At 45.4% G+C, this 26,703-nt stretch overlaps 1 protein-coding gene across 4 annotated transcripts in view; it reads left to right on the top strand.

Annotated features, from left to right (window-relative positions):
• The window catches only part of LOC139106036 (putative receptor-type tyrosine-protein phosphatase mosPTP-1), a 254,865-nt gene that overhangs the window by 187,898 nt on the left and 40,264 nt on the right, over positions 1 to 26,703 (top strand). For all 4 annotated transcript variants that reach the window (XM_070662493.1, XM_070662491.1, XM_070662492.1 and 1 more), the window contains exon 3: positions 3,911 to 4,034. In XM_070662493.1, coding sequence (XP_070518594.1) covers positions 3,911 to 4,034 — 124 coding nt within the window. The remainder of the gene's footprint in view (positions 1 to 3,910; positions 4,035 to 26,703) is intronic.

Here is a 26,703-nt window from a genome sequence, read left to right as displayed (position 1 = left end):
ACTGATACGTAAATTAGCGGACGCCGGAGCGTTTTACGGCGCGGCCTGGTCGCGTTCAATACTTAATATCGAGGCCGGGGCCTCCGGTCGTGTAATTCATGTAAATCAAGCTACGCGTTGGGAAAATTTGCGCGTGCGAAATTTTTCTCCTCGACCAGGAGGTGTCACGACGGTGCGGTAACGGCCAACATAAACAGCGGGCCTCGAGCGCGAGGGAAGCGCGAGGGAAGCGCGCGGGGTCAGAAAAGACGACTCTATCCTGAGAGGTTGGAGGTCCCTGCTCTCATTTATGATCTTATGCAACGTGCGCGCAATGTTATATTTCGTCGCACCGCACGCCGGTGCATATTAAACGCCGCAGCCTTATCCGATGCAACCGCCCGCACCGCGCGGCGCGTGATCGGCGCTTCCTTCTCCTTCGCGGGAATAACTTCGGCGAGAGGAGTCGCGGGAAGGTACTCTACTCTCCTGCCGGTTGCATTCAACCAGTACGTCACGTTTACAGCGCGAGCAAGCCAGCGGGATACGCGCTAATATTTAACAAGCAAAATTTTAGACAGAGTTCAACAACTTGGAAGTTAGATGACATTTTTATCATTCAACTTGTTCGCGAATTTCGCTCTCAAGTATATTCCGTACATTTCGAATTACATATCGTGACTCATTATCATCCTTTTTACCGCATTGATATTATAGTAATCTTGCAACAGAATTTTGTTTTTTTTTTTTGGAATGAAAATATGACGCATATCTATTTCGCGCAACCGATTTTTTCGTAATTAAAGTTGGATTTGAGGCTTAATTATGGAACTGTCAAAGCGAATTAAAATCAATAGAAAAAAACATATTTTGATAATTAGTTGTAGCTTGCATATCGTATAAAAATGATTCGTTACACGTATTACTTATTACACGTGGTATTGATTTATTCTTTTATAAAGAAGAAATAGGAATTTATTTAATTGTTGGAGCTGACACTGATCAAGTTTCCCGCTTGGCTTACTTCGACCGTGAGTAAATGTCAAAAAATAAAACTCACCAGTTCGATGCGCAGCGGTGGAGTTGCAGCTACGTAGTCATGACCTGTAACATAAAAAAAAATTTTAATTATAAACAAAATCGAAATATCATTCATCGTTTAAAAAAAATAATTTATACGCGTCTCTAATTACTCGTTCAATCAAATAATTAAAAATATAGCTACTCGTTATCCGAACTAAATTTCTAACAAATAAAACATTTCTAAAATGTTCACAATAGAACTTCTTCACTTGTCATTAAATTTCTTATTAATTTCAATTATTATTGAACCGACAACGTGATTCTAATGGGCCGCAAAAGAATGTCGATTTTACGGAAATAAAAAATTATCCTTACGTTAAAGTTGCTCCACCGAAGCAGGATGCCCGTCCCGGGCCTGCTCCTCCACTCAGATGGGACGTGTCGAGTCATCTTTCCGCGCACAAGTCACTCGCGAACGCGCCCGATTAATTACCATTGCAAAAATTAGTTATTTTTTAAACACTTTCGCGCGATAGTCCACGACACTCCCGTTAAAAAAATTCTATATGAAAAAAATCACGCCCGATTATCATGTGGAATTTCTGAAGCGACCGACGAACCGGCTACGATTCGTATTCGATACAGTTTCAGTGTTCGGCACTTTTTCCGTTTCTTTTTCACTGATGTGCAGCGGCGAAGTTGTTGATAAAATGATCGGGCACTCTTAAAGGGGATATTAAGCCTGATGTTCTTTCAATGAGAGTCTGTTAGCCGTCCTCTGGATTTCCACTTAAAACAGAAAAAATGATACTCGGTCAGCAGTCTCAAAATATTAAGTTACAAGTAATTATACTTCACGAACGAATGTCTCCCGAATATATCGCGAACTTGTCGATCGAGACCCTGTTCCCCCCGAGTCCGACTGTGCTTATCGACGCTTTGTTTCCAGCCAAGAGACGCGATGTACGCATAGACGAGATTATAACTCACTTTATAGCAAAAAGATATAGCCACCGGTGCTCTCCGCATATGCAGAATTAGTCGGAGAAGGTGAATCACGCCAGATTAGGTGTCCTAGCCCGCCAATTGCACGTGATTCTTGTGATACGTACGCAGCGGCTCCTGCGTACGTGCAACATGGTCGACCGCTGGAGAAGGACAGAGCGAGAGTGGGAGTAGTGGGGGAATATTGCTAGCGCGCGGCACGTATGCCAGCGCTCCCCCCTCACTCCTTCCCCCCAGCTACCCCACTCTCTCTCTCTCTCTCTTTTTCTACACGATTCAACGCGTTGTAAAAAATGTTATATGCCGAATATTAAATAAAAAATGATTTTTACCCTGCGGCTGCTCCGCCGAAGCAGGATGCCTCTCCGAGACATCCTCTTTCCATGTACGGGACACTCCCGAAAATCACGACCGAGAATTTACAACCGAGAGATCTCAATGTTACATAAAATCACCCGACACTATATATGACATACTCTCGTAAATGAAAATCGTAACGAATTTTTTACGCTCGATTACTACAACGAAAACCCTCCCCGACAAAGACGGTACCGACTGCGGTTTGTTTAATTCCATATCGGCGACGTACGCACGTTTCTCCGGGTCGATCATCTAGACAGAAAATACCGAACGAGAATAATTCAAGTCGCCTAGTGCGACTCGTGTAATTAGAAGTATCTTACGTAACGGGTTTAGCTCGTATGTATTCTCCGTGTGAAGATTGTTAACCGCGGGGACTAATTCGCGATACCAGATTCGTCTGATATAACTTTATCTCGATACGTACGGAGCTACTACGCACTGCCACGTGCTGCGTGCTGCATGGTTCGAGCGCCGATTGGGGACTGAGCGCCTAACGGAAGGTCGAGCGCGGCACGTAGGTCACCCGCGGCCTTGGTTTATGTACGTCAATCGTTACCTCGCGTAATTTAACTAAAATAATATACGAAATATTATTTTCGATATTCAGTCCAATAAATCGCGAATCTGTGCCTGTTGTTTAAAGTACGCATACTTGCAATGCTGAAGATTGTTAAATGTAAAACGGAATTCTCTAACGTAGGGGAATAATGGAAAGTAAATGGCACGCGCAAAGCACGTATTTTGTCATGTTTGGTGACTATAAATTGTATATTAATTGGATAGAATTCTATTAAGCTGTATTTGAATAAGAATGCAGCTTCAACAGTACGCGTTATTAAAATATCTCAATAATTTATTTCCGTCTGTACGTGTAATTTCACATTAGTGCAAATTTCAATTTAAACATATTCCAGAAAAATCATAAATTATTGCTTGCATTGCAAATCGATATAGTTATAAAATAAATTACATTTAATTTCATACAAATATTTTATGCATTTATTTTAGCCGTTAGATTTTCTCAAAGTGAGTACACGTTTGCAATGCATGTAAAAAATTTACTATATTTGAGTCGACGCATGAAAGAGAAATGTAACACGATTGAGGGAGTTGTCAACAGAACACTGCTAAAGCGTTTCTATTTTCTGACAAGAAGATTGCTTTGAAAATATGGATATCATAAGTATTCGTATAAAGGTTGTTATACGGTTGCATTTCGTGTCGATACCAATGCAAACGCCCGTAAGAAATATCAGGTACGTGACTTCAACTTTCGGCGGAATAAATTTCAGCTCGTGGAACTGAGGCGACTTAGCGTTCTATTGTAAGCGTGTCGTGCCCGCGCATGGCGGCTCCCGGTAACTACTTCAAAGTAATGTCTTCGCCAAAGTTGCTTGCGCGCACCTACACTCGTTTGCTTGATAATCGCGGAAATTTTCGCGAGCCGCGACACGGGGTGTCGCAGCGGTTGCACGGCAGTTTTCCCGGGCAACGACGAGACGCAGATCAGTGTTAACGTTGATGAAATTTCTGCTTTCAGATGTGCCCGATCCGCCAGAACGGCCGCTCGTCATAAACTACACGTCCAAAGCCGTGAATATATCGTGGGCACCTGGTGTTAATTCCCACAATACTCCAATTTCGCAGTACGTCATCTACACCCGGTAAGTCCGTTAAATATTGACTCGTGAAAAAAAAAAAGAAGAAAAAAAGAAAAAAAAAAAACAAACTTCGCTTCAAGCCGATCCAGCGCGCTCCGAATTTCCTCAGGTATAACTCCGATATCGCAAATATTTTTTATTAACAACGCGGCTCTTTTCCCTTTCGAAGAAACATAATAAAGTGAAAATTGATGTGACACACCGACGGCCCTTTTAGCGGCGTTGTCACGCGCTTATATACACAGAGAGATGCAAAGATTAAAGTGAAAAATTAACTCAATCGATTTAACCGGGGAGACTTCTTCCTCCCCCCCCCTCCCCTTCACCCCTCTCGCCGTAATGTCATTTAGGAGTTACGTCGTGACGTCAGCCGCTAAACTTTACTGTTGATTTCCACGACATGCCACTGTCGCTTTCTCGCGGAAGTTGAGCAAATTGCCGCGCCGAAGTGAATTAATGTCGCTTTTTCCCGAGGAGAAACATTTTTTAATGGGAAAAAAATCGGAGCGCCTGCGGGATACGCCCGGAAATAGCTCGGTCTACGCTCGAGAAGATCTCGGCGCGATTATCTCGCGGGTGCGGCTAGTGGCGCCGGCTCTCGGCGGTCCTCTTCTGCGGAGGACGTGGAGGAAGAAACGGATAAAATAAAAGGAATCGCCGAGGATAAGAACCGCGGTGTCGATAAGCACCCTTTGTTCTACGCCGCGTCTCTCGGCTCCGTTATCTCTCCCTTCCGCGCCCCGACCCGCCCCCCACGGCCGGGTCCCTTGACCCCGCGACCGACTTCCGCGTTTTCCGTTGCCGCGACATCTCCTTCCCGTTTTCCCACGAATTTCCCCTTCAACGTCGCCGGTGAAGCCAAACTATTCGACGTCGCAATATATACGCATTAAAAAAAGGGAAAAAAAAAGAACGTAAAAATGCCGGGATATTGCATAAAGCTGGAAAAAATATTTTCGTACCATTGTGTGATATATAAACAATATAATATATACAGTGAGAACTACACGCGCGAATGTATTCGCGGTGTTGCGTTTTGCAAAACTGCTGCAGATATGGAAATCGCGAACACGGGAAAGAGGAATATATAGAAAGATTATGGCTAAATAAAAAAATTAAAAAAAAAGAAAAATTAAAGTTACATAAACCGTTGAAATGAAGAGCACGGTTTTTAACTCTTGATACATTTTTTTCCCTGAATTTCGTCTTAAACGGGAATTTTACGATTAATTCTTAGGAACAAGCGTTTGCGAACTGCGAGTATTTCGCGGTGGGGAAATGCATAACTTTGTGGTAGAAAAAAAGTTAAAACTGTAGAGAATCGTTTTTCCATTTGCTCGTTATTATATCATTTTTTAATTTCTCCAATAATTTTCCTAAATAAAAAAAAAAGAAAAAAAAACATTTAAAATATACAGGAATATATGAATAAAAAGTGCGCAGCGGATTAAAAGATTTTATTTCAATATCTGCGCAAGTAGAAGCTATCACTGTTAGAATTCTGATTAACCTCCTTGCAATCACTTAACGAAATATCACGTGTCGTAATGGATCCTTTTGTTCCGTGCATAGTAATGTCTGGGTCTTTTATTTTGGAATATTGCCTGGTAAAATCTGTCGCTGCTGCTCTCTTCGCAAAGCTCAGCAAATTTTCAGCGGTTTAAAAGATTCGGTCGGCGATATTCTTACGTAATAACGTGGGGCCTAGCAAAATTGCTTTCCATCGATCGTTAGCGGTATATTTGCGAGCCGGTGCTTCGAGCCAGAGCTCCGCGTTTCGGTCCCTCCTCTGCCGAAAGGGTTAATTTGCGCGATGCGCCGCAATCGTCATCGAGCCCGTCACGCTTCGATCGCGACGTAACAATTAATTCGAGCGATCCCGGCTATACCATCTATCTTTAAAAGCAAAGAAAAAAGGAGCAAAAACGTTGGCGCAGTTTTATTATTAAATCCTCACATCGCCGGACGTTCATTTCGCTACGCAACGCGAAGCATCGCGGTTCCCTCGTTCCCCTGGAAGGCGAACGCCCGCGCGAGACTACAAGCGGATGGAATTCTTAATCAAGTTTCCATTTACTTTCCTTTTTTTTTTTCCGCCCCTGTGTCTCGACCGTCGCCGCCCCGCTCCTCCACCCCCTTTCTTCCGGTCGCGGAGCAGACAAAACCCCGAGAGCAGAAGTTGTAGGAAATAATATATCAGTCGGTGTCGTTATGGTCGCCGAATATTGAAGTTTCGCCCTGCGAACCATTTCGCCTTGCCGCTCGGACTGGCAGGCCCTTTCAGAAAACTATCGTAATACCTCATAGAACTTGGAAAATATTAGTTTTATAATAAAGTTCGGTTGAACTTCGTTCAGCCGCGAAAGAGGAAAAGAGATGGAGAGAAAGAGAGAGCTCCGCAGACAGGCTCCGCAGTCGTTCCGCTCGAAGATTATTAATCTTCGCGGAAATCAACCGCCGTTTTGACGAGGTCCTCCTAGCGCCGGAATCTCGCCGATCTTCCGGCTGGAAATGACGTCGCCACGCGCGCGGTCACCGGAACGCCTCCCGACGATCGCAATCACGTCGCCGCCACAAATCCTTCGGCGAGAGTGATATAGCGAACGAGTCGAAAAACGCGGGCTATTATTACGTAAGAAACGCAGAGCGACGCGCGACCCGCGTTCTTTATGGCGCACGGAAAACCCATTGCAGGACACCGGTGGCCCGCGGAAACGCGCGGCGTGCATCCGCTTCGAGCGCCCACCCGGCCCCCCTCTCGCAATCTAGTGGCCATTTGCCACATGTGCTCGGATTAAAAAACATTTGTGAAGCCTAAATGTATACGCGGTTGTACTACGGCGAAACACGTTTTCAATTTGCCGCCGCAACGTGCACGCCGTGCAAACGGCGAACAGCATCCGGGAAGCGGCGCCGACTCCTCTCTCTTTGCCTCCCCCGCCGCCCTTTTCTCCCGCGCGATCCCCACGTCGCCGATCATTTATCTCCGTAATATCAGAAAAGTGGCGAGGAATAAATGCCGCGACCGCGTTTATTAGACGGGACGGACTATCGATCTTAGTGCGTTAGGTGTCCCCCGTGGGCGGCCGATCAATTTCCCGGGATTCCTCCGCTTAATCTTCCCGCGTTTTGTTAAACGTATTAAAATGGAATTCCAATTTCGTGCGAGCCCACCGGTGCGGAGAGGGCCGCCGCTCGGTTACGGCTCGCCGATCCGCTCGTATTACGGCGCGATCCGCGAGTTTTAATTACTTTTGTCTCGCGCGTACTCATGTGCAGTTGCGTGGCCCCCTCGCGCCTCTCACGGCCCGATTTCCGGGCGAGGATCGACTTTCAGTCTTGCGGGATGAATCGGTGAAAGGAGGGAGGAGGAGAGAAGGCCTTTCCGGCTTTTTCCGCGGCTGAGTGTAAAGCTGCAGGCGCCCAGCGTGTATTTAACGAGCGTTAAATGAGTATTTCATTGCACGTCGCGCGAATAATAGCCCGGGAAATGCTTTGGTTTCTCGCCGGACACTTTTTCATTAAATTCGACGATTAAATTTGATGCGCTACAAAGAGAGCCGACCCCGTCCGCGCCTTCGCTGTCTCGCGGATGCTACATTCTGCATAAAGGTACAGATTTCCCAATAGGAACGGCCGCGTGGGTTAATTCTCACCGGAAAGGAAAAGTTGCTTACGTTTGTGGCTCTTCAAAGACCTCCTAGCAGACTTATTTTCCGATTTCATAAACGGCAGCTATCTTGCAAGAAATTTCACCGAGGAAACAGATGTGTAATACGTATACGCTCTCAGAAATATTGCGTTACTGATGGCGGCTTTATACGTTCGCTCGGGAGATAGATGTCCGTCGAAAAATCCCGCTTGAATTAATAGCGACCGAAGGCCCGACTCGGTAAATAATACATTAATGCGTGTAATAAATATCGCTGATACTCGTTAAAGGATTTATGCGTCCTCCGTCTTTTCCCTCCCGTTCCTCTTCCTGGCTCCTCTCAGATATTGAAGAGAAGGCTAACGTTATCTCTTTCCGCCAAAGACCACGGATTAAACAGCGCGTATCAGCTCGAGTTGGCCGTGGAAGGTCGGAATAAGTGAGCGGGATTAATTACGACGAGCGCAAACGCGACCCAACATAATCGGCCGACGTTAACTCTGTGCCTTAATTCCGGGGCCGTAAACTGTTCCGCGTGGCGTCGTGAAAGGTAATGCGAGATACGTGACGTCGTTGATCACGCTGTCGAAAACGCCGCTTTACAGATCTCGGAGTCCTCCCCTCCCTCCTCCACTCCTCGATCCAATCCCACGTCCTTTCCGGGCCATTACAAGGCGAATTTTGCAGCTGACGCCGGATTAAGAACTCGAGCCGTACGAAAAACCCCGTGCGCACTTACCAAACATATAATTTCGACGTCGCTTCCGGCGCTTTTACGAGATCACGTATACACGCTCGGATAACGGATGCCTGGATTAATTCATAACCCGCACTTCTACTCTGCCACTTGATTAGTTTTCCGATAAACGATTAATCCTGTCGCGAGTGACGTATGTATCGCGATTACCGACATCCAAAACCACGTGTTCCTAATAAAATTTTCCCTCGCGAAAATAATCGCACGCAATGACATAACATAATACTTGTATAATTGGCATCTTTTTTTGCTATTTTAGACGTAACGCTTGTTTTTTTTTTTTTTCATAATTTTACACATTTAAAATAGTAGAACTAATCTTAAACCGTATGCAATTCGTTCATTGATTTATTTTATATTTATTTTATATGTAGTTCGTATATAAATGTAATATGAGTCGCATTGTTCTACAATAGCTTAAATCATTAATGAACATAAAATCAATTATGTATATTCTCGATTGGTACTTGTCCGAAGTTACTCCAAGTTGCCCCAATTTACGACAGGTGAAAGACGTAAAAAAATAAAAAAAGAAAAAAAAAACTCTGCATATAAAATTATAAAATTAAAAATGAATACGTAAATACATAGGTCACAAAACTTTCAAATTGCGTTACATGTTAATGTAATGTCCGAACCGAAATATAAAACGTTAAAATGCAATATGTATAATTTAAATATTTCACAGATTGTATGTCATATACGGTTTACGGCGCTTTTTTGCGCATGATAACTCGGTTTGCCAGAAATGTTTTGATTTAGTTTTTCGCTGCAATCAAAAACCGCGGAAAATTTCGAAGCGCGCGGCGCGGAAGTGAAACGGAAATTATTCCCGATACCGCCCCGCGCGAGCGGACCGCCCCGCATTTTCTTTCCGCGTTGCATCGATTACGTCATCGTCGGAGGATCATCAGCCTCCGTTAGAAGCCATTCTGTTATTAAAATCCATGGATGCAAGGCGCTTTTCAAGAGTAAGATTGATGCGGGAGGGCGAAACGAGATTAAAGAGAAAACCGTTCTGATCCTTGTCGAAAATCTCACGGGGATCCTTCCGCCTTCGCCGCGAATCTTTTATCTTCCGCGAGGTATCTCGGGCCCCCGCCGCCTCGGCCGGGGCGTAATTTCAGGAATTGTGTTGCTATGTTTATGTGCGCGGACCTGCATCCCCGGCGTCTGCTCAGTTAATCGGCCATTCCGAAGATTAGACAGAAAACTTAATTATAAGACTCCTGATTGGCTGAACCCTCCGGAGGCTCACTCCGCGGAAAAGGCTCGGATTCTCCGCGCGATAACAACACTCGCACGCAATGCGTACGCCGATTCTTTCCGCGACGCTATTTCCGCTCTCAGGTAAAAGCGTTATCCACGAAGCGTGATTGTGAATTAGAAACTGTCGCTCGATCCCGTGACGTATAAAATAAACGTAAGGTAAACTGTAAAGTAAACGTTTAACTAATTTCCGACTTTAAAGTATTTTAAAATTACATTGGTGCGCTTCCCTTTTTTTTTCTTTTTTCTTTTTTTACATTTTAAACAGCCAACAACCAAGTCAAACATTGATTAAATTGTTCGCCGGGGCGGCCAGTTTCGAAATACTTCGAGACATTTTCGCGGAGTGAAACTGCGACTGAATTTTTCCCCCCGGTTATGTCGCGGAATAGAGATACATGAATTATACGACGGGCCATATCGCTTCTCTGTTTGTACGCGTAGTGTCAACCTTCTGAATAAACAAGACCTTTTAATTAAGTGCGCTTCTGAGAGCCGCGCCCTCGCTGTGGGCCCTCAAAGACGTTACCGAGACGCGACCTGCTATCCTCCGGAATGATTTAAAACCGTAGCACGAAGACGAGAGCGCGGCGCGGCGCTGTCCAATTTCACGGCGGCCAAAAGAACGAAGTCAAAAAAATGCGCGCGGAGACTCCCGGGGACGGACCTCGAGGGAAAAACCTCGGCGAAGGCTAACGGCGCTCTTAACGTTGTAACGAACGGCCATAAAGGGATACAAAGAGCCGCTCGCGCCGAAGCGCGGGGCGATCGGCCGGGCCGAGAACGTGATCCCGTGATTTATTGGCCGCGGCACGATTTATTTGACGCGTTTAAATGCCTACTTTATCGCATCGGACGACGGGGCCGACGGCGCGAATATACACACGCGCGCATCCCCGGGCTTCGCTCGATCTCGTCCTGGTTTCCGCTTCTTTCCCAACCCCAGCGGGTTTCCCGCGCCGGTCCATCGGCCGAGATTTTCCAAGGCGATTTCGCACGAACGAAACCGCGACGGCGAAAACCGTCCGTGTGTAGTAAAATTCGCCCGGATGGCGCTTAACTTAAAAAATCATTCCCGGCGATTCGGAAAATTTTGTCGCGCTTTTCCACGGCACCTTTTCGCACCGCCAACACTCGCGGCTCCGATAAGTCGGGTAATTGTTTGAATCGTTTAAATGTAACGTTCGTCCGTGATCCAATGACGCGCGAGAAGAATTTCGAGTTTTATCTCGCCCCCAGAGATAAAAACCGAATGTTTTGTTCACGTAACGTCGCGCTGTTTGTATACGTTCGTCAACGCGTGTCGCGCGCGTTTAATCCTGAAAGTTTCCCCAACCATCGGACGTTATTTCTCGTGGGTTTATTTGCCGGCTTTCCTTCCGACCCGCCGAGTGATTAAAGCTGTCCTTTATACTCGTGGTTTTTTAGATAATTTTCGGCCGGATAGAGAGGATTGAGATAAAGAGAATTAAGAGCCCCCTAAGAGATTTCATCTCCCGGTGAATTGCTCGATTCAAAGGGAGCTTCGGAAGATTTGTTAAAGCGAAAGCTCGTCCTCGCAGCAGCCCTCCCATACGTTTCTACGAGCCGTTTGAAACGCGTACGTGATACCCGCGATTTAAGGGGCCGGAGAAAATGTGATAAACGCTGCCGGGGTCGATTTCGTTTATCTAACTGCCGGCCAGCTCGCCGGTTCACGTCCGGTTGTGACTTTTCCCGATCATCGACTCGCCGACTTTATTATCAGCGCGCGGCACTAAATGCACCGGGCCGAAAATCGATGACGCGATAAGCCAACTTGACCAGATTCGTTTGCATATCTGCGGCACGAAATGCCCGCGGTGGCGTTAACAGCCGTCGCGCGAACATATTAATCTGCATATTAACTCCTCGCCGTTGTCGCGCGTGGAAAAACGTTCGGGGACACTGTATCACATAGCGGACCGGCGTTTTAATCTCCTTTATATTATGCCCGCGTAACCGGCCGCGCGGATATCGAAGCTTAAATCTTTCAGCGGAACCAAGGAAAAAAAATATCGTACAAAGAAATCTCAGAAACGCTGTGGTATTTATTAATTGCCGTCTCCGCGCGCCGTGGAAAAGTCCCGTTCGATATCAGTACGAATGAAATAATATTCGAGAGAAGAAATTTTTGTAAATTACGGTGTACAAATGTGCGATTAGAATTATTTTCGCAACGCAAACTTTGTATTACCGGCTTCATTTCGTCTTATCGTCGTCATTAATCTAATGCACCTTGCGGTCATATTACGCTGCAGCATGCACCGTCGGTTTTGCTCGCATAAATTCCAAATAGCACATGCGCGCGCGTGTGCGCATCTCGCTTCGATCCGGTGATTTATTAGTGGCATATTAGAAATAGATCACGTTTCGCGACACGACGAAGATATACCATCTTTAACGTACGCGCGTCCTTAATGCTATTCGACGGAATTGTCGAAATTAATTTCCTGGTCTTTTATCATGTCTTACAACACCGTTTCAGAATGTGATTTATTTTCATTCCGTCGGCGAATCTCGTTTGCCGAGATAAGGCAATAAAGCCGGGCCATTATCGTCGATCTTATTATTCCGCTAGAGAAAGCTCACTTCCATATTTTGAATACGACAAATCAGTACTTTTGCCTTTGCTCCTCCCTCTCGATTAATGGAAATTCTTTAAAACGCCTCAGCCACGTGTACACTCCTTTGCGACTTTCATTAAGAGAAACTTTCTATTGTCCGGTCTGGCCAACGAGCCTTAAACCCATTATCCGCGCGACGTTATCTCGTACCGGTTTATCTTTTATCGTGTGTTTTTGAACAAGCAGCGCATTAATCTCCCCGGATTACCCGCTCGCGAGGTACTTAATGATTTTCGTGGATTCTTAGGCGGCCCCCGAAGTTCCGGAACTCTGGCGGTTCCGCGACGGGACGCGCGGTGGCAAACCAACCGGTGAGGATACCGCATTTAGCAAAGAGAGAGAGAGAGAGAGAGAGAGAAAGAGAGAGGATGGGCGAACTCGGTGAATCGAGTGTCCTCTTCAGAAATGAACGGAGGCGAGCGAGAGGGGCGCTTTGCCAACGAATCTTCCTCGCGGTCTCGTTGAAATTCGAGACGATCGCCGACGTCGATACCGTTTTACGCGGTGTAGCGCTACCTTACGGTGATTATCTCTGACTGGTTAAGCTCCGTGGCGGGAAGCTCTCCCGAGGATTATCTCTCTGTCTCGACCGCTATACACCCTTCAGCCGCCGCTGTCGATATTTCAACGGTCTTATCTGCTCCTTCGGGATACCGACTCGAATTGCCCTCGGCCTCTCGTTTACGCTGGTCGGCTCGTACGTTGCTTGATTAATTAGATTACGGTAAACACATTGGGAATTTTTACAAATCGCTTAGTTACACGACGCAATAAAAATCACCGCGAGTAACCGATTCGCGCCGAGAGTCACTATTACCGCGCGTTTCGCACGAGCTCGAAGAAACGACTCGTAATGCCTCGCATGTATTAAGTATCCGATAGTACGTTTTAGCTTGAATTCGAATCAACAGAATTACTTTCTTTTATGAAGATTCAAGTTTCGTTGCGACCGACGCGTGTCTTAAGTTTTTTAAGACACCACGGCTAAAGTGACGCCCGTAATCTCGCGTGCTAATTCTCGCCAACGACGTCGGGAATTCGCCGTCATTTTCGAAGGGAAAAGGAAGAAACGGGATCTAGTGATAAAAACAATATAATTGCCTACAGAACTCGACCCAGGGTGGCATATTCGCCGGATAATAATTGTCATTAACACGGAAATATGTGCTAGAAGTAACCCGCAGAATTGCGCCCGTACCTCCTTCCTTTTCCCTCTTCCTCGTAACTTCCGCTACGTTTTTTCGATCTTTCGCGTTCCCTTGCCCGCACGAAATCCTCTCCATCCCTCGGCATAAGCTCGCTATCTCGTTTCCCTTAGTGCCTACGGAATTTACGCCCTCTCGCCTTCTCGCCGAAGTTATGCGTTTTTAACGAGGCCAGGTCGGACTTTCACGTTCTCGGGGATCCACCGCGTCAGTTAATTTTCGCCTCACGTATCTTACGCGCCGCCGTATAACTGGTACAAGCGCTAATCGAGGGAGCAGCGTAATATGATGCTATAGTACGGATTCCCTAATGTGTGCAATAACAAAACTTTAATCATTCAGCGGAGCGAAAGAAACTGACGTACGTCTGCTTCGCGACGGACGGACACTCGTCGCGTATAAAAATACACGCTGTAAGATACTTTTAATATTATTAACGAAAATTCCAGGCGACCTTGCACCTCGCAATAAATTCAACATTTTAATCCGACAACTCGGCAATTAAATAAAAATTCGTTATTTGTAAAAAAAAAAAAAAATAAAATAAAAAAAAAATATAAAATATAAAAAAATAAATTTAAAAATGTTAAATTTCATTACAATGTGTCATATGGAAAATTTAATAACGCAAAGAGTGCCGCGAAAATGTTTATGAATATCCACGTGATATAATCTGACGTTTGAGTTACCGAAATGATGTCGAGCGTGTGGCTCGATTTAGCGTGCAGGTGATCAATAGTGCAAGCAGACGATTAAAAAACCAGGCCTCCCGTTTCGGGCGCTAACTCGCGTGTATTTTCGGATCCCTTTCACGCCCGGAAAAACATTCTTTAAACACGGGCTATTGGGATAATCGGTTCGAAAACGCGAATACACTCAATCTGCACGTTAGCGGGGCAATTACGATCAATAAATTTCGAATCCAATATCGAGTTAAATGTCACGCCGCGAAACATTTCCGGGCGGGTGGGAATTCTTTTTCTCATTTGTTCTTGTCTCGCACGTGGGACGATTTCGCAGACGTAAAAACGGGGCGGGCGCGCGGCGAACGTTTAATTATCCTGAGCTGACTCGTAGCGTTCAGATTAGGTAGCTTAGAATTAAGGGACACGGGGGCTCCAGACTTTAGCAGACTACGGACACAGGGGCTTTCATGCTCGTCCTAACTACTATACTCTGTCGCCTAGCAACCAGAAACCGTCTCCTCGGCAGCGCCGGCTTCCGCGATTAATCCATTCGAAGTGCAGATTAAACCGCCACGTTACTTTCTAACCGCACGTGTACGATCGTCGCGCTCGTCAATATTCGAAACTTCGCCCGCGGAGTTAGGACCACGATGGAAGTTGGCGGAAAGTCACGGCTCGGAGAGGAAAAAAAAAATATCCTTCTTTTTTTTATCTTTTTTGTTTAAATCTGTTTTTTTTTTTATTTTTTTTTTTTCTTTCTTTCCCGCCGTGAAATCCTACGCGCCGTAAACGAGACCGGAATAACTTCCCACCTGCGGCAAACTATATTAATTTGTTCCCATTCGCAATACTGGATACTAAATATCTTGTAATTATAAATGTACCGGGGAAATTTAATTAAGATTCTCCGCCGTTGTCGGGACATACGGCCGAGGCGTTGCCGCGCATACTGCTCCTAACGCAAACGTCCGACATGCATATTCGGGCTGACGAGAATGGAGCTAGCATAAGTGAGAGGCAAGACGGATAAGTTTGTCGAACTTGCGGAACGCAAACTGCTCTCCCGTTACACGGCGACATCGCGGGGATCTAACGGCTCTTCGTGGACCGAACTCTTTATCAGGCGCGGTGCGGAATTGGACGCGGGGAAAATTGCGTTACCGCGACTATGACGCGCGCAATCAAAAGATCCTTTCTTCGGCCTGTTCGGTGGGGGAAAAAAAAGAAAAAAAAAAGTTATAGCCACGTGGTGACGCGTAACAATCCACAGATAACCGAGTCAAAGGCATTTTGTCGCAAAATGAAAAATTCCGCGGCGTTCTGAAAAATTCCGCTCGCTTAACGCGATATACATTTCGCGCTCCGTGCCACGGTACGCGCGTGGCTAATTTATTTAACGGGGCCACGCGGCGCCCGCGCGTTCCCGCTCGAACTTTTCCATGAAAATCGAAGGTGGTGGCGCGGACGGAAACGGGGTCGCGTTTTTTTTTTTTTTTTTTTTTTCGGCCGCCGGCGGTACTTTTAATCTCCCGAAATCCCGCGTAATGTAATATTTTCGCCCGGGCGTCATTTCTCCCTGTCAAATGGAGAACTCTGCCGACCGGGGGACACGAGGAAGCGAAGGGAAAAGAGAGGACGGCAATCGGCCGCATCGGCGACACGGGGAGATCAACGTTCGATGGATCTATCGATTATATATAACTCGGAATAGCTCGGGCACACGGGCATGGATATTTCTCGTCGAATTTGAATTTCAAGCCCCGACGCGCAAATAGATTCAATTTTTAACGAGCGCCGTTGTCCGTCGCGCGCATTTGCCTCTCCGCCGGTTGCGGACGCGCCGCGTCGACCGAGTAACATTACAACTCGCGCCGCCATTCGCGCGCGCCGTCGCCCATAAATGTAAATGAAATTCCATTGTCGGGCTAGGGTTGATGTTCGCGTTGTTTGACAGGTGCGGCGGAAAGGAAGAGCGCGGGTCATCTCCGGAGACAAAAGGGCCGCACCCTCCCCGCGCCGCGCGCGTTCGTATTTGTCGCGTAAATTGCAGTGCGGCTAGCCGGCAATCTTATTCCGCCATCGGCAGTAAATTCATCTAATTCCACGTGCGATGGAAACGGTCCTATTCGCTGTTCGGGAGCTGTACTACGGCGGCGAGTTACACAAGCGGATGTAGAAAAGATTACGCCGATTGTAAGTAGATGCGCGGATAAGCCGCGGATAAATGAAGGGAGAAATACGAAATAAGTGAATTTCTCTAAAAGAATAGGCAGCCGTATCCACCATTATTACGCAAGATCGATAGCGAATAGTCACGTTAAATTCTATTGTGCGCCGAGCTCGCAGGCTTAATGCGATCCGGAAATGGAGCGGGACCGGCGGCGATGGGGAAAGGGAGACGTGAAAAACGTGGAAATGGAAAAAATGCTCGCGGGATATCGCAGGCAACCCCCTCCCCCGGGATGAGCGGCCGAGATTAGAATTAAGGCGAAAGGAAAGCGAGGACATTATCGGGCCCGGTCCATAAATTCAAGAAGATTAGTCCGCGAATCTTATCGGCCGCCTTGCTGACTGTTACTTACAATCGCAATCTTGCGAAATACTTTTTTAAACCGCGCGACGTGCAACAGCCACTCCCGGTTAATATGAATTTCTTTCATTTTTTTTTTTTTCTACTTTTTTTCTCCGCGGCGCGGATAAGCGTCGCGATAATCCACCGTTGAATCAATTAAAGGGACGATCGCACGTCGGCGCTATTATCAGCGAATATTTTTTGCCGAGCCGCTGAGTCCGGGTTCATTTGGCGAATTTCTAATAGCACATTCGGCCGCTCGTTAGGAAAGTAGGTTAATTTTTAAAATCGTGTTCTCTAAGCGATAACACGGCGCCGGGGGTAATCCTCGTTACACCGAGATAATCTAACCGCATTTTTATTAATTATTATTAACCGCCTTTGACCGAGGCCGGCGCGGTGATTTTAATACCAGGGTTATTATCCCGCACTTTCCGGGCATAATCGTTTTAGACGCTTCTCCATTTAAATACACTTTATTTAGTTAACAAAACCTATTTCAGTGAGACGCAATTATCAAAATCAGCTTGATAATCGATTGAAACCGTTTGCAATATTTTATAAACTTCGTACTTTATATGCTTTTTAAAAATACATAATCTAAGCAATTTAATTCTATATTTAATTGAATAAATATTAATTTTACAATTAAATAGAAAAAGCATCATTTTCGATCCGGGTCAAATCTCAATGGCCAAATAGTATTTTTATAAATTTTATAATAGGCTTTAAATATTTTTTACAAGTTTTATATAAATAAAATAAAATTACAGAGATCGTGCTTTACGCGCATCATTTATTCACGCTTCTTCTACGTTCAAGAAAACTGATTTATATTTAATAACTTTCAACAATAAAAAAATAATAGTAGTTAAAACTTACAAATTTCATAATGCATATATATATACTTTAACTTCGCTATTAACTAAATCAAGCTGGAAAAAGCAGACAAAATTTACCCAAAATTATCGTTAACTAAGTGTTGAAATTTAGCACCGATCGAAAATGGTATCTTTCTTCAATTCTAAAATTTGCGAAGCTATTATAGCCAATTTTACCGTGACAAGAATTTCGAAGTATTGTATTCTGAAAATGGCACGCGATGGGTTATACGTAGCGTTAAACTCGTACATGTAGCAGCAGTTGATTACTACAAGCCGCAGACGTAGAGGAAGGAGAGAAGGACGTGCGAGAGTAAGACGACGCGACAGGGGACAGCGGCCGAGTCGAAGTAGATAACCAGATAATCCACCGAATCAGCAATTAGTACACATTGGAATAATTAACACCGATCTGCCGTTAAATCCTCGAGCAAGACACCTATGCCGCGGCGGTCTCTCAATTACAAAGAGAGATTGCATGCTCGTCACGGGACGCTCCGGCGGCTATTATTTGCGGCGCCTACGTAACACCGAAGTTGGTCCGTCCGAGGCAAGAAGTTACTCGGCGAAGCGACACACGTATCGCGCGAACGACAAGGCAAGTAAATGCCACGTTTGATTTCCGCGCGGACCCGTCTGATAATCACGATCGCGCGTGATTAAAATCACTCGGCAACGCGGTATCACGACATCGCTCGTTAAACGGGCAATCAATGAGCTAATGAGAAAACGAATAAATATTTTGCAATCGATAGTTACAAAATGTCATATCATAATTATATCAACTTCGCGACACTTGACGGCAAAAATCCCCGCTTCCTGCGTATCGAATTTTTCTTTAATTACACGTTTCCTTTGTTCGGGTTGTCGCGCCGATCTTTATATTGGCGTCTAAAGAAAATGCAATTTCAGTAAATCGACAAGCGACTCGTGTAAGAGTACGTTCTTTTGATCCCGACCTACTTCCTTATCGACAGTTTGACAGATTAAGGAGCCATGTAGTTGTTGCGCGGCAACGACCTGTATCGCGAAGATAAAAAAAAACGTCGGAGCCGATATATAACGGAAAATAAATAAATTCCCGGAAAGTTTGACGACGTCACTGGCAATTGTCGGGGAGCGCCAATCGAGGATAACGACGCGTTGCATCGTTATTATCATATAAGGAAACGCAAAGTGCGATCGCACCCTCGCCAACGCAAAGATCGCTTCTCTTTCCCGTGACTACTCTCTGTATCGCGAGCTGCGTAAACCCCCAGAGGCCGCTTTGCAAATACACTTGCTGGGTTTTACTGGTCTATTGAGTCACAAGAAGTGCGCAGTTCCTTCACACATAATATCTTAACGATCGAGAACCTTGGAAAATGTGCTCTATAATTTTTAAGAACCCATTCGCAACGTCGAAACGCGTATTAAAAACAATTTAAGGAGAGAAAAAAATAAATTAAGAAGAAGAAGGAAAAAGAACCGACGCGTTTTCTTGTATCGCGAATCTCAAAAATATGCAGCATTAGTTTTTAATATAAATAAAATTGATGGCCCGCAAACTCATCTCGTCGACTCGCTCGGCAAGTTATAACTTAATTACGCCGCTCGGGAAAAGTGAACAATTATAATCAATCGTTCCTTTAAGTATGCCGGTGATAATATTCGGGCACTTTGGGGGTTCCTTTGCAGCATATTCTATACTTTGGGCGCCGCTTTAATTAACCCCCTTCTTAGGCTTTCGGCGCATAGACAGGCTCGAGGGTATGAAACTCTGCCAAGGAAATTCCTAATGATTTCGCATCCGACCGTCTCTCTTTAACGAAATGAGTTTCAATTTGACTGAGTATACACGCGCTTCCTCTTTCCTCAGCTGATACCGGGAGGAAAAGTATTTAAAATTCCCAACTCGAAATTCCAGTCGTCTAGAATAATGAGAATATTATGGATCACGTCGAAGTTGTGATTAATTAACGCCTCGTTACACGGAAATCGCGAGGTATATTAATGCTCCTCGGGTGTAATTTACTTTCCGGAACGGTTCCCTATATAAAGTCAAATTTAATTGATTTACTTCGTATTTATGTGTACGAAGCCGAGGTGGTCTTTAATTTTATCGCCTCTTCCTTCCCGATTTTGGTCAAAATTCATGGCGAGTTTTTTTACCGGCAAAAAGCGGTATTAAATAAAACAAAGGAAAAAAAACAAAAAAAAAGAAAAAGTAAAAATCTGATAAAATTAAATTGATCATCGTCGGATATTCATTATCATTACACGATTGGGAAATAAGTTTGCGATGAAACAGGCACGATAAAAAAGGACAACCGGTAGGGCCGGTAAATGGCGATCGTAAAATAACGGCGAAGATTCAATTACGGACTCTTATCAGAGCGAATCGGCCATGCTTCTTGCCGCGAGCTGTGCGCGGCGGGCATTATCATAAATCAATTTCTGACGGGCATCAGAGAACACCGAAGTGCGTTAACGATACCATTTCGGCCGCGGCCGTAGCAACGTGAGGGCAAATGCTAATTGCGGACAATCCGAAGCCGGCCAAACGCGGAAATATCAGCGGGCGTTCCGGCGGCCGCGGCATAAATAAAAGATTTTTGCGTTTCAAAACGTTAATTTGCACATCGCGCCGCCATCTGCCTCGTGCCTACTCGCGGTAAAGATATTAACATATGAACGGGCCAGTATAGTACGCATTAATGTGCAATATTCATATGGAGATTTCACTCGAAGAGTATTATGGATCTAACAACCCGTGGCTAACCTATTTACATAAATGATGACATCCGGCGCGATTTAGTTCCACGGTGACTTATGGACCGCCGCCGCCGCCGCCGCCGCCGATGCGCCGGACGTGTAAATGCATCGAAATAGTCTTCGATCGATATTTCAACGTGGTCCTGAATCGTTCATGAAAGAAAATCACGAACACCAAGGCGTGAATTTGTAAATTTTCGGTTCGCAGATCGGGATAAATTATTTCCAAGATTCAATACACTTCGGTTACCGATACCGAGGAGCCAGAAATAAACATCGGCAAATTCTTGACGACCTTACCAAGTTGCGCGAGTGAATAAAACATACCGTTGTGTTAGCGCCCTTTATTTCTGTTTAACAAGATGCAATTCATAAATCGCGTTTGGATTCTTTTTCCTTCTTTGGATTCCATTTAGATCACTGGTGGCCAGTCGCGAGTTTTCTGACAGCGCGAATCGACCGTCGCGTCTCCGGCTACAGATCATTAAACGGTGATTGTATTGAGATTTTTCCCCGTAGATTAATTGCTCGAGAACGTGTCGCGGGTACTATTTTTTTTTTTTTTTTTTTGCTGCGCGAATATTAGCCAATTTCGCGGCAATTGATGTTCCCCTCGATGTCCCCCTCTCCCGCGCACGTCGCAATTGCAACAATAATTCGTGCATTAATTCATCGATAAAATCTTCTGCCCAATAGACCCCGAACGTAATTCCAATATGTGGAAGGAGGGAAAGCCATTTGCTGTTAACGCTACGTCGACTATCGGCATTTCATCGCATTGTATTTAACATCATGCAAATAAGTTTGCCGCAATTTGCGAAATGTAATATTTTAATTCGCCCGCGCAGACAAAGGTACGAGTTTCGGCAAAATTTCTAATAGCATTACCATCTCTGTGTATTTATTTTAATTTATTTTATTTTTAGTAGAAATTTTCGCCAGAAATTCATTAATTTTATCAACATAAAACTTCTCCACATTTTTTTTCTTTTTTATCTTTTTTTTTTTTTTGTATATCCCCTTTGTTATTATTTTATATCGTGTCGGTTTTTCGAAAAAAGCTGGATATGTTCATAACAAAATTTAATTTAGCTTATGTCAGAACGTGAATGGGTAACGTCTAAATTATCACACAAATATCATAAACAAATTATAAATGAGATAAGTAAAATATAATATTCCGAGTCGATTACGTGGGAGAGGGAGGAGGAAAAACCTCTAATAACGCGGATTGTGGCTAACCGTGACGTTTACTTTTCGTTAACTAAATTTGAACCCGCGTCGCGCCGATAAACGTCGATAATGATTTCCATTCGATCGATAGGTGTCAAAATGACGTCGCTGCGTGACACGCATTTCACGCATTGTTCCACGCGTTGTTCCCACTCTGTGAAAGCGCGGTCGGCGGAACTCCGTGCTCCGAAAAAGCCTATACCGCCTCGATATTCGCTGCGAATAAAGTCAGAACGTGTAAAGAGCCACCGAATGCACACGAATCACCGCGCACATTAATTTGAATTATTGAATAATTCAGGAACTATCCCTTTTTCCACATCATGTGTTTATTTCTTACTCTCTTTCGATTGAAATTCCCCGTTTGAAAATTCGAGCGTCCCGCTAATCACAACGTGATAAAAAAAGGAAAAAAAAAAAGAAGAAAAAAAAAACCGGATTAAATTAGCACATTATCGCGCTATTTGCGGACTAATTTATTCTATCCCAAACCAACGTAGATATAATTTCCATTCGCGTCCGAAGGCAGGCAGGCATAATCCAGGAGTTATAATTTAATGGAAAACAATGAAAACGGGCCGACAATGGGCATGGGTGTTAGCACATTTACGATTGTACGATATGATAGCGCTAGGCAATAACGGTCGAAAAGAGAGTGCCGCGGCGCGTCCGAACGAGTTTTTCATCCGTCTGAAACCTTTCGGCGCTATGATATTTTCGGCTCTATAACAATATCATAGAACATCCCGGTGTTATTAAGAATCGAGCTTCGTTTACTGCCGCGACAAAAAATACAGTAGAAGCGCCAACCATAAAAAGTTTTCGGGATCGAAAAACTTTTATTCGTTTTCCACCCATCCGTTCTCAGCCTCTCCCTTTCCCTCGTACCCTCCCCTTCCCCCTTCGCTTTGCCGTTTTCCTTTCTATCCTCCTCGCCTTCCGATGGTGGTCACCGGCCACCACACCACCGACGCGGAATCTCTCTCTTTTGTGGCGGATCTCTGTGATCCCAGCTCTCGTTTACTAGAATATCACATCTGCCATTGGAAATTGAGAATCGATCTCTGCTTTTAACGCCGAACGACTTTCATCTCGCAACAGTTCTATTTTTGCGCCGAATGAAGATTGGTACGCGTTCACCCTACCGCGAAAGATCTCCCGCCGCCTTTTGGCCCGGCGCGCCGTACGAGTTTTACGCGCGCGCGTCCAGCTTATTTCAATTTATTCCGCCGCCTCCGCCGGGCGTATACCATTACGGTGTCACGCGTAATAAACCACGAGACTTGAATAATAACTAGACGCGGAGAGTCGTCGAGTCAACGCGAGTCACGCGAATGGAGAGGAAGACAAATGGCCGCGGTATAACGAATTGTTCAGCTTCTCGAAAATTTTCTCCAACGCTTAGCGAGAGAGAACCCTACTTATCGGACTTAATCTTTCAATCAGAATCGAAATTTAAAGCGACGAAGATTAATTTCACCGAGGAGAGTTTTTTTTTTTTTTTCTTTTAAATCTTTATCTTCGTTTTCGAGATTCACGGTTTGATTCGCACGCGTCGCTGGCTCGATAAATAAATTGTTAATTTATGAACAGTATACAAAATTCCGCGCGATTGGGAAAGAATCGATGGCTCGTCGGAAGGTATGTCGGATTTCGGGACAATTTTCTTCTCGAATATCTCGCGAAAAGAGAGTCGCTGGATCACACCGCAGATCATTTCACTTTCCTAAAAAGGAATGCCACTGAGGATTCTTAATATATCCACGAGAGTTCTTTCGACGGCTCGCGGAAAGTGCTCGACGTCAAATCGAACGCGTTCCAGTGGAATGGCACGTGAAAAATAAAAAGGATACGCGTCTGTGATGCGCGAGCAGTATCTGCAAGGGAAAGAGCTCCGCATACGGTCAGACAAACTGAAGAATATAGAATCGACGATGCGCGGCGATACTGAATGCCTTGCTGCAACGTGAATCGCTAGATTGCACCTAAACTGATTTCTGCACAAAGTGAAGTTAACCGCTAACATTATACTTGATTATAACTCGTGAAAATAAACGTTTATTTCTACCATTAGAATTTCGCTCTAAATATATTTCGGGTTAAAAGCACGTAACTAAGTTTATAAATTTGGGAAACAATTTTAATATCTTACATATTAATCATACAGATTAAAATATACTTTCAAGATTTTAATTAACATATAAATTTCTTAAGAACTGCAAAAAAAAAAAGTATTTTACTGCGAATATTACCAGAAAATATTATAACACGGATTGATTAAAAACTTTTTTCGAACGCTAAAATCCCTAATCCACGTCCTAAATAAGATATGTATCTCACAATTCAACCGCCGGAGAGTATTAGGAAAACGCATTAAGAATTACAAAACTTTTGGCGACGGGCCGATATTAAATCTTAATTATTTTACAATCCTATAATTTCTACCAATGGACAGTCGGTTTCGACGGGGATGAAAAGAGTAGAACTTCTCGCGCTCCATTTTCGGCCGAGTCTATAACTCTTACGTTCTATTTCAATCGGCACAATGTGCGCACCGTGGACGTCGTCCCGCGACATCGACGACCGCGCGCGGGTGGTTTCGCCTCAGCGTTATCGCGGAAAGAGTACGACGGTTCGTCAAAATCCCCGGGATAACGCGCCGGCCGGCGTATAAATTACGTCGTAATACGGGATAGGCTGCTGCGCGCCGTGGACGTCGTTAATATGTACGCGGGTACATACGCACAATCTCTCGTACAACGGCGAGAGCGAACCGATGCGGACAGCGGCTCTGGCGAGCTTGCCGTTTCTCTCTTGGCCGTACGTTATTAGAGTAGTTGCGAAGCGGAGGTCCCTGATAGCGTGGCGCCGAGTCGGGAGATCGCCAGTCTATGTTTGGCGCGACTACGAACGCTGTCCAGACCAGGTTTGATACGACCGGCATTGTGTGCGCTTCCGGCGAGCGAGGTGGATAACGCGCCACGACTGGGGGGGAGGGAGGGGGGATATACCGGCGGACGGTGTAACAAGCCGTGCGTAATCGCTATCGCTGAACTTAGACGATACGCATCGACGGCGCCGCGTCACGTGAGCGCTCACGAAGAAGAAAGGAAAGGAGTTACGGTAATGCGCATTCGCGAAAGAGATGGCCGGGCGAGATTCGCTCCATTCTTGTTCCTTGGACTCCGGGCGCTACGGAGCTCTTTTCCGCCTTCGCGAATGACTACTTAATGCAGAATCACGGGCGCGGGGCTAAAATTACAATTTCCATGTCGAGAGAAGGTGAGAGAGAGGAGCAGTTTAGAAGATGAACACTTACAATTAAAAGCTCGCTGCAATAGCAGGCTAATGCATTTTTTCTAAGGAACTTTGCAGATTGTTAATCCCAAGCCTCGGGCGCTCGCGTCAGATTAATTTCATTTTTTTTTTCTTCGCCCGCGCGCCTTTTTAAAAGAAAAAATAAGAGGGAAAGGGTCCCGGGATCAATCTCAATCTCTTGCTATTCGATTCCGAGATTGGACAAAATTATTAAATGCTTCGTAGGTACGGTAAAGAAGTAATTAACCGGGGATCAACAACACGCACTTGCGTGATTTTCCTTCCGTGTGCTCAAAAATTAAACGTCCGGAAATTGCTATTTCAAACCGCGAGCGTTTCAGCCGCAAAGCGACGTAGCTGCAAGTGGAAACAAAAAGAGAAAACTCATCGTTGCAAAAATGCATCGTAAATATAATTACTTAAAACGTAATTAACGAAAGTGAAAGAAACCGCGAGAGTTGAGAAAATCGATCGCTCGCGAGGACCCAGCCGTTGACAAACGGACGAAAGTAGAGTGGCAGAGCGCGATGCTCTCCTAAAACGCCCTATTGCGTTACGGTATCGTCTCACCGTTGTCGATCGCGCGGCGTTCAAAACCACTGAAAATAAAAGCTACCGAAAAACAAACGTCGCGCGCAATATCGACACCGGCTTCAATCATTCCGGCTCGCGTTCGCGCTTTTCCAAAAGTATTTCGTGCCGGTCGAGAGGCGCTCGCTCGTGGCGCGAAGGAAAATGTTTGTTTACGCGGTTGCGGAAGCAAATGGTTACACGAGAATGAAAATAATCTATTACGCGAGAGAGTGAAGAGAGAAAGGAGAAAGAGAGCTCGGGGAGAAGAGAAGGGGAGGGACACACGCTAGAGCGCATCGCCGAGAACAGAGATCAATAGCGCACTGTTGGAAAACTCGAGATTTTCCGCGCTTCCGCCTCCCTACTTGCTCCTTGCCGTTGTTCGCCGTCGTTCTGTGCATTATGGGTGTACTTTTCCCTGTAACGCGCACGCGAAGTAAACGGGCGGACTCGTTGCGACCACCTACCCCGGGGAAGACGAACCGGCTCGTAAAACTTTGAATCAGCCATTCGTAAAAGCATCGGTACGCAGAGAATTCGCTCTGCACGGCCGTTGCAATTTTCCTACAGACAAAACGGGTCAACTTTGTCCCGCTCGAAACGGCAATCGTGGCGTTTGTCGCGATCCGTCGTGAGAAGAATCGTCGAACTCGCAAATTTGTTTTTCGTTAATCTCCCCTGTATTCGCCTCACTCCACCTCTGACGCTCGCTGCTCTATTCGGAGTACCTGAAGTGCCTCGATCCGATGCTTTATCGCCGCGTCATTACACCACGGCTCGAATCCGTGCCGCGGGCGAAACAATCGAGCGCGAAATATTTCACGTAGCGGATGATTTCCTTATTATTCGCCGATTCGCGCGAAGCCCAACGCGCTTCGCAAAATGTCGCGGTGTGCACGTATTCGCGGACAGGAGATGATTTATGGCCGCGAAGAAATAAATTCCAGCAACCCGGGTTACAAGAGTTCGCGTCTAGTTAATACGTCGCAAACGGCGAAATTTATTATCCATAAAATACGTCAATCACGGCCCGGACGCGATTTTATCCGGGCCGCTCTCGTCGACCGCGTTCGCGCGGATCGTGCCATGGCGTACAATAATCTCGTCGTCAAACGGCCGGGCCTGGG

Source organism: Cardiocondyla obscurior, linkage group LG10 (assembly GCF_019399895.1).
Source record: "Cardiocondyla obscurior isolate alpha-2009 linkage group LG10, Cobs3.1, whole genome shotgun sequence".
Classification (NCBI taxonomy): Eukaryota; Metazoa; Arthropoda; class Insecta; order Hymenoptera; family Formicidae; genus Cardiocondyla; species Cardiocondyla obscurior.
Note: the sequence above shows the minus strand (reverse complement) of the source record. Positions and strands in the feature narration are given on the sequence as shown.